Source organism: Mytilus californianus, unplaced genomic scaffold, assembly GCF_021869535.1.
Source record: "Mytilus californianus isolate M0D057914Y unplaced genomic scaffold, xbMytCali1.0.p SCAF_4, whole genome shotgun sequence".
NCBI classification, from domain to species: Eukaryota; Metazoa; Mollusca; class Bivalvia; order Mytilida; family Mytilidae; genus Mytilus; species Mytilus californianus.
Genome location: NW_026262690.1, coordinates 82,800,383 through 82,817,756, shown reverse-complemented (window position 1 = coordinate 82,817,756; position 17,374 = coordinate 82,800,383). Strand labels below are relative to the sequence as shown.

At 31.7% G+C, this 17,374-nt stretch overlaps 1 protein-coding gene across 2 annotated transcripts; it reads left to right on the top strand.

Moving 5' to 3' along the window:
• Positions 1-2,764: 2,764 nt before the first annotated feature.
• Positions 2,765-10,570, top strand: LOC127738696 (leucine-rich repeat-containing protein 74B-like). 2 transcript variants are annotated; one of them, XM_052250033.1, is made up of 11 exons: positions 2,765-2,945; positions 3,541-3,761; positions 4,094-4,266; positions 4,746-4,853; positions 5,581-5,674; positions 6,186-6,235; positions 7,558-7,639; positions 8,091-8,176; positions 8,583-8,777; positions 9,261-9,356; positions 10,094-10,570. In XM_052250033.1, the coding sequence occupies exons 1-11, from the start codon at positions 2,893-2,895 to the stop codon at positions 10,229-10,231; spliced, it is 1,296 nt and encodes a 431-aa protein (XP_052105993.1). In that variant the 5' UTR covers positions 2,765-2,892; the 3' UTR covers positions 10,232-10,570. The 2 variants fall into 2 exon arrangements, with proteins under 2 accessions (XP_052105993.1, XP_052105994.1); XM_052250034.1 differs by lacking the exon at positions 8,583-8,777.
• The last annotated feature ends 6,804 nt before the right edge of the window (positions 10,571-17,374 follow it).

Below are 17,374 nucleotides of genomic sequence, written 5' to 3'. Positions count from 1 at the left end.
TCATTCAGATCGTAATACGTTGCATAATGATCTATGTTGTCTCTTCAATTCCTTTGAAACTTGTCTATACTGGAGACAGTTTAGAGCTTGGCATAAGGTAAACACACTGGTCTTTTTTGAAGACCGTCTTTTAAAGACCAAACAGCCTATTGTTTATGCGCATTAGCTAACACAACTTGATTCTGACATGAAAGCTAACACCTTGACGTCTTCCCTGATTTGTATGTATTGTTTGATTGCTGTCTCATTGAAAATATATTCCAAATCACCTTTCATTTACACCAAACTGCGAATTGCATGTAAATACAGTCTTGCTAAAACATATATTGCCAGTTTTAATCGTGTGCCAGGAACAAAAATGTACATGAATCAAGAAAAGCGCTTCGGACGCATGAAATTTATAGCGTGTTGTTTCCGTTTTTTACAGCACTGGGTCGATACTTCTGCTAGTGGACTATCAGTCCCCGAGGGTATCATCAGCTCAGAAGTCAGTACCTCGGTACTGACATGATTTTTAACAAACCTTTCTAAAATTGTCCGTTAATAAATTTTGAAATTATAAAGAAACTAAGGTTTCAACTGCCTCAGGCAAAACTGACCTTAGATGGATTTGTCTATTTTTTTTTATGTCCTTGTTGCTCATATAGCTCTTCAATTGTTTCGGTTCTTATTCGTCATTGGCTTTCAGAAATTTGGCTTTGAGCGTTCCTGATGAAGTAAAATCCAGAGAAGTGCTTCGGACGCATGCAATTTATAACGTGTTGTTTTTATTTATTACAGCACTGGGTCGATACCTCTGCTGGTGGACTATCAGTCCCCGAGGGTATCATCAGCTCAGAAGTCAGTACTTCGGCACTGACATGATTTATAACAAACCTTTCTTAAATTGACCGTTTATAGATTTTGAAATTATAACGAAACTAAGGTTTCAACTCCCTCGGGCAAAGATGACCTTAGATGGATTTGGTTTTTTTAGGTTCTTTATGGTCAAATATTCGGCTTTGAGCGTCCCTGATGAAAGCAAATCCAGAAAAGCGCTTCGAACGCATACAATTTATAACGTGTTGTTTTTAGTTTTTTATTTATTTATTTTAGTTTGTCAAAATATAAGTTATTGTTTATAATTATTATTCAAAAGCAGCAAAGTTCGCATGAATAGGATGAATACAGATAGATACAAAAAAAAAACTTCATATAAGGAGAGAGAAAGAAAGAGGGAAGATACTATGGGAGCGATCTAGAATAAATCAAAAATCCAATTAAAAAAGACTAACACAATGGTAAAAAATAAGACGAACAACAATAGCAACACATAACACAGAAAACCAAAGAATGAATAACACTTTAAAAGTGCATATCTAGGACAAATCGTGAAATAATCAATTAGAAAAATCAAAATATCTACTTTAAACTAGTGAAAGCGGAAAGCAAAATTTGAGAGAGACAGTAACATTTCTATTGACAAGCTCATAAACATGTCCCTGTGTAAAGTTAGTATAGTAAGTACTCTTCCTCCTTCATAAACACATTTCATCGGGATTCGCGTGAATCACGTGAATTTCACCTGAAACTCATGTCGGAATTTCACGCGAAAATCACATGAATTTTCAAAATAAAGTTATTCAAATTACATCTTAATTTTCAAATGTAATTAAAATCATGAAAAATACGTATTTGTTTGGTAAAGTTCACGTGAAATTCGCGTGAAAATTTTTTCGTGTGATTCATGTGAATTTCAATTCATCAATTCACGCAAAATTCCAACGGTGAAATGTTCACACAAGTTTCACGTATAAGCTCGTCTGAGGTGAATTTCACGTGAAATTTTTCTCGTGAATTTCAATTGAGATTAATGTGAAATTTACGTGAGCAAAACTTGCATGTGTACATATAGTACACTAGTCACTATGGAAGAGCAATGAAGACAACAGACAACCGTCAAAATCAAGGAAACACAAGGTTATGTTAAGAAATTATGCAGTATCTTTATTATTGCGAACAAAAATGCGATAGGATGAATATTGATATAATTAAAACTCGCATTCCAATTTAACAGCATACTAGTATTTGTTTATGGTACTTCTTCCAATTTTACGATTATCGATATCACATCTTGATACCTTAATCAACAATCGCAATAACATATCCGAGTTGGCAGAAAAGAATTTCATGTTACGTAAATAAAGCTAATAGTACGGAATATATGCCCCATTCAGTCTTTCTCTCTCTCTCTCTCCATTAGTGGGTAAACATTCTAGGTTAGGCATGAGAAATTGCATTTTTTAATTATCAAATCAAGATTAGCATGTCCTGAAACTATAAATTACAGAATTTAGGGATTAAATTCGAATAAACAAAACACATGCAGGGTTTACCAGTTTACGGATGTATTAATTTCCGTATCTATTTTCAATACAGAAGCAGACGACTTTACTTTGAATTAACTCATTAACGTCAAAATGCACTTATTTGTACATTTAGAAAGGCATTAAAATGGATTTATAGATTAATGCACATAAACTTGCAGGAACATATTGTAATGGTATCGATTTCATGGATTTGCTTTCATGATTTCATGATTAAAAATTGTCTCACTATATCAAAATATCATATCATATATGATTTAATTGTATGCCTTCAATCAAAATAATAATTTAACCTTCAAATTTTCTTTTTATGAGAATGACAATTTTCTACTTCGATAAATTTTAAATGTCTTTATATCAATGTGACAAAATAATTTGAATTTAAACCTTCCTAAAATCTTCTACAATAGCCATAGTCCCGCTATTGACGTTCTTAAATAGGATAAATATTACACAAAAATGTTAAAATTGTTCTACCAATGAAACATCTAAGCTATCGTATTCGAAATCTACAAATATAAACAAAATGGCTGATGAGGACTGGAACTTATTAAGAAAACCTGAATTTATACCAAATCTGTACGTATTTTAATAGTTCTAAAGTGTTAATAATTATGATATTGATTTATTTCTATATTAGAAGACTATCTGCTTTAGTATATCACTTTCGTGTACTTAAAGTATTTTATCTTTTAGTTTATGATTTACCTTACAAAGTTACTAAAATATTTGTAATTGTTCACCTACAAAAACAGTTTTGTGTCAAATACAATGATTTGACCATTAAAAGATACATAAGAAGATATCAACCTAACAAAACAAGGTAAAAGTTCATACTTGTTAGAGGTAAAAAAGAATAAAAGTTGTATACTAATTGCGACATAAAACATTTAAAAGGGGGAGGGCAGCAGATATTTTTTTGGCACAAACATTTGATTTTTCAATCATTGTGCATAAATAGGATGTATTTGGACGTTCATTGCTTGAATATGTATTTAAAGTTTTCATGCACTACTATTTCAATCATTTTGTGGGTTTTGATATTTATTGGCAAGCTTTCTTCGGAAAGATTATTTATTTTTGCGAGTTGCAAAATATATTTTGAGTCATTTATTTGAAGAATCCTCCTACCTCATCTAACATCAGAATATTTCATAAAAAGTTTTCATTATAGAGAACGTATGCCAATTCACCACAAGATAGGATCGCACCAAAGACAACATATTGGAAGAGCAAGAACAAAACGACGACAACAGAGTCCTAAGTCAACCAGACGCCACCACAAATATTCCACCGACGAACGAATAACCCGTAAAGCTTCAAAAGCCAACTCAGACTTATGGCTAGACTTTAACTTGGACGCTTCTTTGTCAGAAAGCGAAGATGAGCAACAAGGTTTATTTAGTTATTTTTCAGTTGTACATAGTATGAATTCAACCAGATAATATGTAACAAACAATGTGAACTGAAATGTAATTTTTCTTTTCTATGGCAGGGAGAGAGAGAGAGAGAGAGAGAGAGAGAGAGAGAGAGAGAGAGAGAGAGAGAGAGAGAGAGAGAGAGAGAGAGAGAGAGAGAGAGATTAGGGATGGAACGACAGTAATATGTTATAGAATAAAATTAATAACAATTTTTATTGTTATATTGAATAGAATCCACACTTTTTTCATACCATTACTCTATAACAATCTACATGTAACTATAATTGTTTCTCTTGTTTTCATCAGAAACTACTCAAGATGGAACAGAAACAAGTGTGCTGGTGTACAATAATTCCTGTAAAAAGTTTGGAGTCACACCACGTGATAGTGTTTTGAAACATTTACTAACAGACAAATTATCCATCAACAACGGTAGACTGACACGCCACGACATTCAACCTTTAGCATATTCTCTCACGGTATGTTTAATATTTCTTACAAATTGCATAGTTTATTTTATTTTGTGTGGTCACTTCAAAAGGCGGGCATAATTCAAATAAATAAACCGGACAGGAATACATCAAGATTATAATAACACATTTGTAAAATACTGTTACTTGAACTGTATTTATAAATTTCAAAATAAGATAGTTTGATAGTAGGTTTATATCTCCCTCGCGCAAAACTCTGATTCCTTGCCCTAATTTGGTTATACTTTTTTTGTCGTTTTTGGTTTATAAGCTCTTCATATTTTTGATAAACTTTGTATTTTCATATATGTTGGCCCCGAGCATCACTGAAAAGACATTTATTGTCGAAATGCACATCTGGTGCAGAAAAATTGGTACCGTTAATGTTATTAAAGCTTGGCATGGGCCATGTCTTAATTATACGTATAAAATCCAAACCATCTGCAATACAAATCAGACTCTACATAACATTTTTTTTAAATTTTCAGATGAATAACACCATAACTATATTAGATATTTCTGGGAACAATCTTGGAGGAGAAGGCTTGAAGCATTTTAGTAGAATGCTGGAGGAAAATGTGTCGATAACTGACCTTGTAAGTTGTTGTACAAGTAAAACGTATACCAAATTGTTCACATATGGATTTGCCTCGTTCAGGAACTGACATTGTAAGTTGCTGTGTGCAAGTTAAACGTGCTAAATTGTCCATATCTAAATTATCTCGTTCAGGAACGCTTGGATCCAAACGTTTTGAAAATCAAAGGCGTATGAATACATGAAGGTCTATAATTAAAAGGGACTAAAAGGAATAGTCGAAACATTGTACGGTCGACTTTGTTTGAAGGGGTTACATACATGCTTTGTCTTTTTTTAGACATTACAAAATTTGTCAACTACAAAACAAAGATTGTACAAAGCAAAAAAAATAGCAGAAGAAAAATCATCTATGTTTCTAATTAACAGCAGAGTTTAGATTTTTTTATCTTTGAAAATTCCTGATATTATTCCTTGCAATTATTTAAACACTAGTACTGCTTTATAACTTAATCTGTCACAGTGGTAAGGTAAAAAGTCATTAAGCAAGTCACTCATTTAAAATAACACCGTAGTTAGTCTTTTACCATGAGGTATGGTGGCCGGATTAGGGCATTTCGCGTTTTCGCGTTTTCCACTTCACGTTTTCGCCCTATAGAATATGAAAGGCGAGAAAGGGAAAACGCAAAATGGCCTTATCCGACCACCATAATAAGGTGTCGTAATGAACGACAAACGATGGCTTTGTTTTTAAAATACACCACAGAGCTCTATATTTTTTTCCACAGGATGTTTCCTATAACGACCTAGGTTGTAAAGGTGCCATACTTCTTGAGCAGTTACTTAGTTCCAAATCAAATCTGAAATCTCTTAATGCTACAGGTAAACTATATTTTGTTCTTAATCTCTTAATGCTGTAGGAAAATTATATTTTGTTCTTCGATACTATATTTTGATCTTCCGTATTATATTTTGATCTTCCGTATTATATTTTGATCTTCCGTATTATATTTTGATTTTCAGTATTATATTTTGATCTTCCGTAATATATTTTGATCTTCTGTATTATATTTTGATCTTCAGTATTATATTTTGATCTTCCATATTATATTTTGTTCTTCAGATTTGTCATATCTCATTTATTTTTTAGAAAGATGTCTCAGTTTAAGCAATTTACTTGCATTTTTTTCTAACATACTTTTGGTTCTATCGTCTCATTTACAGTCCAGAGAAACTTTTATATAGACATTGTGGAATGTGAAATTTACACACACGCATACTGACTATTTAAGATGCATGTTTAAGAAACGCACATTGAAACATGTCTAAGACATTATCAGATTTCTTATACATATCAACTCTTTTTTCTTATACCCTTTATATTGTTATGTAGGGAACAGTTTTGGAAACGAAGAATCTCGCTGCTTTGCAGAAGCTCTAAAGGTATTCATGTATTTGTTATTGGATATGAAATAATGACATAATATTAAACTTATACTTATAGGAATTTAATCAAATCGGTTAAACTATTATATAATACTACTAAATAGTGTGTTTGTGTTGTTAAAATTATTTATACATTAAAATTCTGATTGGTATGTATCACGCGGTATTTGTGAGAAAAAAGACAACTCTGTTGTATCTAAGTACAAGTTTTAAGTACCATAATGTTATTGCTGAACTGCAATGGGTGGATAGGAACACTTATAATAAAGTCAATGTATTTAAAAAACAATTTTTTTTTAAACAAAATACTTAAAACAAAACAAATACAAAAAAAAATGTTCGATATCACTGATTTTCTGGGTATGTTTTTTTTTGGTGAAACCTTTGCATGAGTGCTATTAGCTTGATGTTTCTGTCAACATACAATGGTTCCTTTCGTTGTTGAAATGCAACCATAATACGTCTCAATTAAAAATATCTTATGTGAATTTCGAAATTTTAGTAGATCACTACTAGCTTGTCAAAATAGTACTACATGTACGTTAAAGTATGAACAAAAGGATGTGTGGTATACGACAATGAGACAGCAACAACACGTCATAATAATACCAGACATCTTGATTAAGAAAGAAAGAAAGGTTTAACAACGAAGTTACGTATGACGAAAAGAATAATTCATAACAAAATGAATGTATCATTTCAAGACATCGCTTACATGTCATTTGAAATTCAGTCTTGAGTTCAACAATGCACGTTATTAACACTTACCATGCTTTTGCTTTCTCTCAGCACAGGTACTTGGGCCAGGACACTGATTTTTCGCCCTCACTCCCCACCTACCCCCAAAATCCGTAATATTAATATCAATTGATAGTTTACTATCCACAGATGTATACTATATCATGTTTGCATTTACTTAATGAGGGCCCCAAGTAAGATTAATGAAAACTAACCGGGTTACCCTCTTTAAATAAACATTATTATTATTATTATTATTATTATTATTATTATTATTATTATTATTATTATTATTATTATTATTATTAGAGGTCACTCCATGGCTTTTATATTTAATTGTCAGTGACCGCTGTGGATAGTAAACTAGCAAATTAAAAAAAATATTCTAGTATATGTATGTTAGTTTAACACAAACAAAAAACACGAAAATAATAGAAATTAAAAAATAACGGATTTGAGAAAAATAGGGGGAGGGCAACACAAAATGTCTGTCCCCAAAGTACGTGTATTCTCACGATGGTTTATATTTTTAATGACATAATACTCACCTAGCAGCTGTTCTATGACTTATTTTTTTACAGCAAAATACAAATCTACGTCAGTTAATTTTAAGTGACAACAATATCCAGGAGCAAGGAGGATCGCTGCTTGCAGAGGCATTAGGTATGTTGCTTGAACACAGACAATTTAAAAAAGATAAAAAAAAGGCCAATGTTTAAGACATGAAACAAAAACGTCTTAAATAAAAAGATATTTTTATTAAAGCCTAACCCAATTGCATCTTAGCCACAACTTTTTAATTGATTTCATTAGTGGAGCGGGAACGTCTGACGTTTCCAGAGCACTTGCGTTCTTTCCGTGCTTGGTTTCGTATAGCTTGATCGTTAGTTGTCTATGTAGTGTTTGTGTTTTGTTGTTTGTCTCATCGTCTTGTTTTTCTTTTTGACCATGGTATTATCGGCCTTTCTGTGACTTATGCTTTTTAATTGTCACATGGTATCTTCCTTTTTTCTCTCTCTCCCGATACTCTAACTTAAATACGATGTGTAAACCTTCAAATGTATAATTTGTAATTTTGAAGCATTGAATCATTATAATTCGTTTTATAATTTAGAAAACAACGAATATTTACAAGATTTAGATTTAAGTTGGAACCAACTGAGACTCTATGGCGCTGTTGCCATCGGAAATAGTTTACAGGTAGGATTTTTTTTGTAAATATAAAAATAAGAACATGTGGTATGATTGGACATGTGACAACACTCCACCAGAGACCAAATGACGTAGAACAACTATAGGTCACCGTACGGCCTTCAACAATGAGCAAAACCCATACCGCATAGTAAGCTATAAAAGACATCGAAATGAAAAATGTAAAACAATTCAAACGAGGAAACTAACGGACCGATTTATATACAAAACAATAAACGTAAAACAAATATGATATACAGCAACAAACGGCAATCACTGAATTACATGCTCTTAGCTTTGGACAGGCACATACAGAATGTGGCGGGGTAAAACATTTACGGTAGTGACAACATTTTTTCTTGCTTTTTGGATTGAGATACAGCCGGGCACTTCTTTATTTTTTGTTTTCTTCTAGAATAATGAATCATTAAAACATCTGAATGTGTCCTGGAATGGTTTTGCAGACTTGGGTTGTGAAGCTGTAGGGAGAGCAATAGCGTCAAATTCTTGTCTTGAGACTTTAGATTTGTCCAGTAATAGAATTGGATATGAAGGATGCCACAATCTTGCCAAAGCTTTAGTTCTTAATAATACATTGACATGCTTAAAGGTAATTGGTAATTAATACCGGGTATTTAAGAACAAAACGGCCGATATCATTAACTTGCACTTACTTTTGTATAGCAGGCAGCTCTATTTATTTCTATTTTCAAATATACTCTCTGGGCAAAGAAACCAACTATGTTTTTACTAAAATGAATTTGATTAATGTGTTCTCGTCCTGAACATTGGTGAAATATTTGTCACTTGACGTTAAGCAACCAACAACAAATAAATCAGTTTGACCAATTTTATAATTCATAGTGCTTCATTTTCATATCTCTATAAACTTTTAAAAGTTCCGAGGGTTCTTAATGAAGGTAAATACAGAAAAATACGAAAACGCTTCGGACGCACGAAATTCATGAAGTGTTATTCTCATTTAAAGTATTCAGTTAAGTTGCTTCTCGAAAAACCTCCAAGACAGTTCATCACAACAAGATAATGACGACACTACGAAATGTTTATTTGGTAATCTTTTTTCAATTTACAGGTGAATTACAATTCGATTACCACACGTGGAGCTTTAGAACTTCTTGTCGCGATAAAAGAAAACTATACTAGTGCCATAGACCGCCTTGAACTTCAGGTAAAATGTCATCTCTGCATTATATCTATATAGATATAAGAAGATGTGGTATGAGTGCCAATGAGACAACTCTCCATCTAAGTCAAAATTTATAAAAGTAAACATATATATATGACGCTTCTGAAGACGTAGAAATAAATTAAAGAATTCAGTACAGGAAAAATTGCTTCTATCTTTTTTTTAAATTTTGAAGATTTGAATTTAATATATAAAATCATATGGTATAATAGATCGTGTTGACACCAAGGTAGATATCAAAACAATATGCAGAAGAAAGACATACAGGATATAACACATTAACCAAAATAAAAATATTCGACCAAACAACAGTCAACAAAACTAAATATCAAGTAATTATAACCTCAACCAAAAACCGTGGTTGACTACCCTCAGGTGCTCCGAAAGGGTAACAAATGTCTGTTACTCCAGTTAAATCCTGTGGATGAAATAGATTCAGACGATGTTGCATTGCTCCTCCTTAAAAATCTAAAGGAAAATATGCGATAATATTGAGAAAATGAAATAATTTGTTCTTAGTGCAATCTAGTTAGTGTACTAAATGTATTAGTTTATTTTCATTTCTTCCATTCGTTTCCTATTGCTTTTTTCATTATGTTATTAGATTTACTTTATTTCTTTCCATACTGATTTGAATGACTATCATATAAGTGCTTTCAAAGTCTTATGTTAGATTTTACTTTAACTTGAACCGTTACTCATTTTTTTTTTCATTTTAGGATGTGCCAGTCGTGCAAAGCTGTTTAGAAATTGCAACAGACATTAAGAAAAACAGAGACAATTTTCGAGTTATCCACGATGTGACAGTATTATCAGAGGATTTTATTCTTCGGTGTGTTAGACCTAACAAAATTTAAAAAAGTTCCATTTTTCATCAGGAATGTGGTTTTCATTTGTATATTCTAACATCATGTTATAGCTTTCCTAAGTGGCATAAGCCATAAGTGATAAACTTATATTGTCATCAGTGCCATATATAGACTAACAGTCTTTCATCTGTAATTTTCAGGAGAGAAAAAATCGTGTTCTCCGTTCCGCGTGAAATGGAATTAAATTTGTAACACTGACTATTCGAATTAGGATTAGGTTAAAAAAAGTTTAATTCTGCAACAGAAGACGCCAAACCAATTGATTAATTCCTATATGAGCAGCACGGGTAAGGGACTAATATGAAATAAAAAAAGTCTTTGTTCGTGTTCAGAGTGTTTATTTATTCATTTGATATAAACTCTTTAAAACATTGTTGGAATAAAATACAGAAGGAAACTGTGTGATCAGTTGTAAAAAATCGCAAAGGTATGTCGATGAATTAAAATTTAAAATTTGACCGAAGTGCATTTTTGGGACCGTCTGTCTGACATACATTGGTTCTTTACCTTATTGTTGAAGTAGCTGTCAAGTAGTAGACACAAAAATCAACATCGAAGGCGTCGTGTTGGTTTCCAACTGTATTTCATGGGATTTATGTCTTATGCTCATCCAGTGCAAACCAAAAGTACACGTGGATAGGATACCGTTTATGTGCACCTTAGTGTGAGTACTCCGAATGACCCCTTAAACCCGTGTATATATCAGTCGTCAAGCTTATATACCAAATGATGTCTGTCAATATACATAAAAGTTCGATAAAAAATAAATCATAATTTTACTATACATGTAGTGGGGGCTGGGTGGGGTGGGAGGAGCGGATGGGGTGGGTCATTCGGAGTACTCCCACTCATGGGGGACCCAAAGGATATCATGTCCACACGCAAATGTGCTCCAAACTATAAGCATGGTTATCTCGTTCAATGTACACTCAGAAAAGTTTCCTACAAACTATTCTTAAAAAGAAAAGAATCAATATCAGTTAAATAAATGCGTTTTACCTTTGAATACTAGTAAAATATATTGGTATTGCATATGTTTTTTCTCTCTCTATAAAATAGATATCAGAGTTCCCGTTTTGATCAGTTTGATTTGTGGTCCAGATATTTACAAGTCCAAAATCTATCTGATTTAAAACTTCCCCGTAAGGGCAAAGGCTCCAGAGAAACAAGTAGCCAAAGATAACTTAGTTAATCACTCTTCGAATATGTTATTTCTATTTCAAATATTTGTCATCTTTAAAATGATGCAGATCACATAATGATGTTGTTTTTAACATTCAAATCTGTATGTAAATTTGGATATTTCTGTGAAGAAATCGCATTTTAACCATTGAATAACCGATTATATTGGGTTTTTTCTTTTCCTTTTTTTGTAGTGTCAGAAAATTTAAACTGCATGGCATTTCGTGATATTAGAGAAAAACATTTTACAAATCATGCCTTTAATTAATTCATACCAAAGGCATATATGTAACAAAAAAGATGGTCTATATATTTCTTGTGGGGAACCCTAACTGAGGACTGTAACTCAACGTTGTTGGGTTGCTGTCGGTTTAATAACGCATATCCCACATCTCTTTTTATTAATCTGCATAGGAAAATCCCCATAACGGCTTTGATAACTTCTTGAATTTTTTTTAGTTTGACGACTTCACAATTTTTAATTTCGTCCGACTGGCATCGTGAAATCAACTCCACCAACTTTGCAATGGCTTTCTTTTTTTCTCTTTTATTTATCAATAACATTCATAATCAATAATGATATTGTAAAACACCAGCCCCTTGAACACACTGATTTGCATTTTACTGCTGGTTCGCTGCTCTCATTCGGCAACGAATCCAAATACGTGCATTCAAGAAAAGTCAGTATCATTCGTATAATTAATGAAATTCCAAGACAGTTCGATGTTTCATCTGCCGTGGAACAAGGAGAAAGGTGGTGATGGTGATTGGCCATTCCCTTAAAGTCTCGCGTACCCGCAAAGCGTGATTAAGTGAAGATAATCTGTAATCATTATTATAAGTAACTTTTTCGCTGATCAATATATAACGTTCTGGATGAACACAAAAATAAAAAAAAATATGCAACTTAACTTGAATTTCCATATATTATCTTAAATTTTATTCGAAGTGATGTTGATTTTAACTTGCAATTGGTTCATCATAATGAAAGTCAGAATAAATTTTAAAGTCCTATATTTTTCCTTTTTAAAATTGGACAAGGCCAACATAAAATACTGCTCCGTGGAATGTAAACAAATCTTTAAACAAAAATTACCGGACATATGTAATAAAAAAATAACATTATACTAAATTCGGAAAATAAAACTTCGATCCGGACTTGATTTAAAACGAAACCAGAAATTAATTCGAATTGTATATAGTTCCATTTAAATTTAATTTAAGTTAAGTAGACAATGATAGTTAAATGAAATTAATTGTCATTTATAAGTAATCAATACTTAAATTACCGGACATTTAAAATTTTACTGATAAATAACATTTTAAAGTCGGAAAATAAGCTTCGATCCGGACTTGATTTTAAACGAAACCAGAAATTAATTCGCATTGTTATATAGTTCCATTTAAATTTGATATAAGTTAAGTGGACAATGATAGTTAAATGAAATTAATTGTCATTTATAAGTAATCAATACGTATTTTCAAGTACGATTGAGTTAAATTATCAATTACTTTTAGTTTCTGCCTTTGTTTATTACTTGGCAACAGCGGAACGTTATAGCGTCATTGATCGTTGTTAGGTTACATGTGTTAGTTGCAAAATGTCGAAACTATCTCCAACTGATGCTAGGGCTATTGGAGAAGCAAGGGAATCATGGTGTGCCGTGGAAATGAAAAAAGAGCAGAGCTGGTGTCGAACAGAAAGGAAACACCATGGGGATCAATTTACAAGCACGGCATTTGATGAACACAAACCTGGATATCAGCCACGTTGTACATTTGAGATAAATGCTCCCACACATAGAGAAAGAAAACATTACAGGGAACAAAGTAAGATTTTCAAATATATTATTGTTGTATGGCAATGTTTATCGTCAATGTAAGGTCTGATAACTTCTTTGCGTGCATATTTTCACTTCCCGGTCTTAATATTATAAATGTTGTTGAAGTGAATTCATATTGCAATATCTCTGAAACAAATTTATACCCTACACCAAAAAGAACCATGATATTTGACAAAAGCCTAATTGAATGCCTTGAAATATCATATGTATCATAGTCTCAGCAATAAAAAAAAGTACGAATATAGTACAGTCTTAAATCACTATACTACTAATTATTTTACTGCACATATATATTACATATATAATAAACAATTAAAAAATATGATAATGATACAAGATTAAACATAGAAGGTGTTGAAAACATAGCAGACCCTAAATGTTTGCCAAATTTGAATTGTGTGAACATGCCACAATTTATCAACCCTGTTTTATTGATTAAACACATGTAAATGGTTGATCTATTGATCAATTATTTAATAAATCATTTATTGACATAATTTGTTTTACCTGGCATCCGTACAATAATTTTATTTGCTATGTATACTATATGATTGATAGAATATGTCCTGTGTTCTGATTTGGAAATTTTACACAGACTGGTCGATTTATAATTAAGAAAAATATGTCGAAAGCAGATTATCTGAATACTGATATGCTAGAATTTCTTCATTTATCATAATTAGATTGAGCTGTTTTGTTAAACGTTATTAAACAGCTGAGTATGGTGTCGGGTAAGCATAAGCATTGTTCGAAATGTAGAAAAAATCTTAAATATTTTTGATCTTATTCTTAAATATGCAGCATGCATGTACATTTCGTACATAATTTTTTGACGTAGTATTCCAGTTTTAAGATATATCTCTTAGAATTGAGATTCATAATGTGTAAATAACAATTTAGAATACGAATTATTGTCTAATTAAAAACTGTACTTTAAAATTATAACCAGACAGTTATTGCTGAAAATGAATTGTTATACTTATAGTTAAATATATGTATTAAATTGATGTACAATAAGGATAACACAAGAAACCATTTACGGGCAACCCCTTCAGTGGCGGATCCAGGGAGGGGGGTCCGGGAGTTGGAACCCCCCTTTTATGGACGATAAATGAATTTGAATGGGGACATATAGTTGGAACCCCCCCTTTATCCTGGGTTGGAAACCCCCCTTTTAAAAAAGGCTGGATCCGCCCCTGCCCTTTAATTCTATTATAATAGTATCAATAGCTTTTCAAAATGGTCAAGTAAATCAGTTTGATTGCGACGACATAACCTTAAATTACCGGCGGAGTTCCATCTGAGGAAGATGTAGGTCCGAATCCAACTATTTTCTTTCACTCACAGTGTAAAAATCCAAAAGGTGTTTAAACTTGCGTACATGTAGATTTAAAATTTTCACATTAAAGATAATTGATTTAACAATAATGTTACATTTATCCATCCAATCAAATTGATATTCCGAGTGCCAAAAATGTTGTTTAAGACAGTTTTATGCAATTTCGCAATTTTTTTTGCTCATGTCACAAGTTTTGTTAAAGTTTTCATTTAAGAACAGTCTTTGTTACACGTTCAGAAAAGTGCAATTATGCTGTTAGAACCTCATGGTAAACACAAGTTGCTAACTATTTTGGTAATGATTAGAAGATTTTTTGAAAATTGCCCTTGTGACACCATGTGAAACAAGTTAATTGGCCCTACATGTACCTCTTCAACTTTTAACACCCGGCCCTTTTTTTGAATAGTTCTCGGTAAAATTAAGATAAAATTTATCACGTACAAAAGGAGAATTTATTTCAATGATTTATTATGTAATTATTAAATCGTTATGATTATCTTGAGGTGAAATATAAATATTGACTATTATACTTTTTGTCAATATCAGTATATTGTATTATTACTTTTGAAATTTTAGGTTTTCTGATTTAGTAGTATCATGGTAAGATGCTTCCAATGCTTAAATGTATAATTAACTATTGTCTTTAAGCTTATAGTGAAACTAACCTTGTAGATATAATGCAATTCCTAAGTATAGTCATTTTCTAGAATTATGTTTCATAAATTTAAATTTGTAGTAGCGTGATATCCGAACAGAAAAATCTTGACGTCACTTAGTTAAACAATTGTTTCTTCACATACTTGTTATACAGGATAAAGAATGACATTTACCGTTGACAAAAATCGAATTGAATCGCGAATACACCTTTATAGGAATTATATATAAATGAAGGAAAACACAGAGTCCTTGCGTCAACAACACAGTAAAGAAAAAAATCAGTATTCAGTGGTCACAATACGACCTAACATAAACAATATAAAACAAATAAGAATATATGATATGACTACCAATGGGACTAATATCCATAAAAGACCAAATGACGTAGATGTAAGCATCTATAGGTTACCGCACGGTCGTCAACAATGAGCAAATCCCAAACAGTAAGGTAAGACAAAAAGTAGAACAATTCAAGCGAAAACTTCACTTATGAGACCACAGTTACATAAGCCTTAAACTTAGGCACTAGTACTCTGCGTTGTGTTTTTGACGCCTGTGTGGATTTGATACAGCATCTCCCTTCTTTTCTATAAAGAGAAGGTCAATATGCCAGAAACGAAGCAGTAACGACATTTATGGACCACTTCTGTCTTCGTCATTCGCGTCGCACTTCATTTTAATCCGAAACATTTTCGAAAGGACTTGATTGAAACCAACAAGATTGCATATTTTTTCACAGATTAAACACATTATAGTTATTCCCAGATAGACTAGTTAGAATAAAATAGTTGCTCCTATTTATATGTTTACCATGTAATTGTTCAGAAACGCTTATATGTGTAGTTTTTTTAGAGGACTTACAAATTAAATATTTTGTAAATATAGCTTTAAATAACCTAACAAGAGAATGATCAACTTAAAATACATTTATGTCATAAGTTTATTTAAAACTAATTATTATAATAATAAAACATACATAGAACAAGGTCACATGAAAACAAGTAAATTTGAAATTGCAATACACAACGTAACTAATAAATTAAAATCTTTAGCTTATACGTTGAATGTTAGCTTTCATTCTGCTCCATCATCTGTCTTTCTCTGATCGCAGTAAATCAAGAATATCAAATATATATATGCTTAAACTTAAAAAAAAAACTTAAAGTAAAGCTAGCTTTAACCATTGTTGAAATTCAGGATAACAGGCTTAATTGCATGTAAATATAGCTGCTTATTTTTTCGTTATTTGTTTGGCTTCGATGTAGCATTTAACTTCATGTCATACCTATAACATACTATAGCAATGTACGTGTTTAATGTTTGTAATGACTCTTATTGTAAATAACAGCACGAATACACGCGTGAAGAGATCTCGTTCAGACGAGAAAAGGAATTTGTCGCGATAGTTTAAAGTAAACAAGGGAGAAGGAGTTTATATGCGCAGTTTCAAAAAAAAAATATCAGTTCTTGTACATTATTTTTTTAACGTTAAATCGATAATTTCTCCAGATTAGTCTTGCCACTGGACGTAAATCAACAAACAATCATTCAAACTTCTTAAAATAAAGCTTTTATTTATATTTTAAATTTTAGATGGTAAAACCTATGCAACAGCGGTATCAATTTTCTATCTTAATTTTGTTTAATCACCCTGTCTTGTTACATTATTTAAAATCGGCGTCTCCCTTATGCTTTTTTTTTTAGATTTTAAGTTTTTTAAATACAATGTAACAGTAACACACATAATGGCGAACAAAACACTATTTACTTATACATGTTGTGTACAGATATATTATCACATAATGCATATTTTTTAATGCTAATTTTTTCAATTTCTTTATTTCAGACAAAAGTGTGCTACAGATATAGAGAACAATGAACGAGATAGAGACAAACGAATGACATCTAAAAATCAAAAGAAGAAAACATTTCATTATTTATCAGTATTATAAATACTTTAAGCTATTGCTCATTTTATGCGATATATATATATTGTTTTTACATCTTTGCTTTTGCACATGAATTCATATACACCTTTCAGTATTACATTGTATTCATACGCTCAAGTGCAATAAGATGCACTCTTACATGTGTCTAGTATTAAAACTG

Excerpts from the sequence above, each read along its gene's own strand:
- LOC127738696 (XM_052250033.1), top strand. The coding sequence starts at position 2,893 with ATGGCTGATGAGGACTGGAACTTATTAAGAAAACCTGAATTTATACCA. Across the intron at positions 2,946-3,540 it reads CCTGAATTTATACCAAATCT|AGAACGTATGCCAATTCACC; the intron begins GTACGTATTTTA and ends TTTTCATTATAG. Across the intron at positions 8,177-8,582 it reads CCATCGGAAATAGTTTACAG|AATAATGAATCATTAAAACA; the intron begins GTAGGATTTTTT and ends GTTTTCTTCTAG.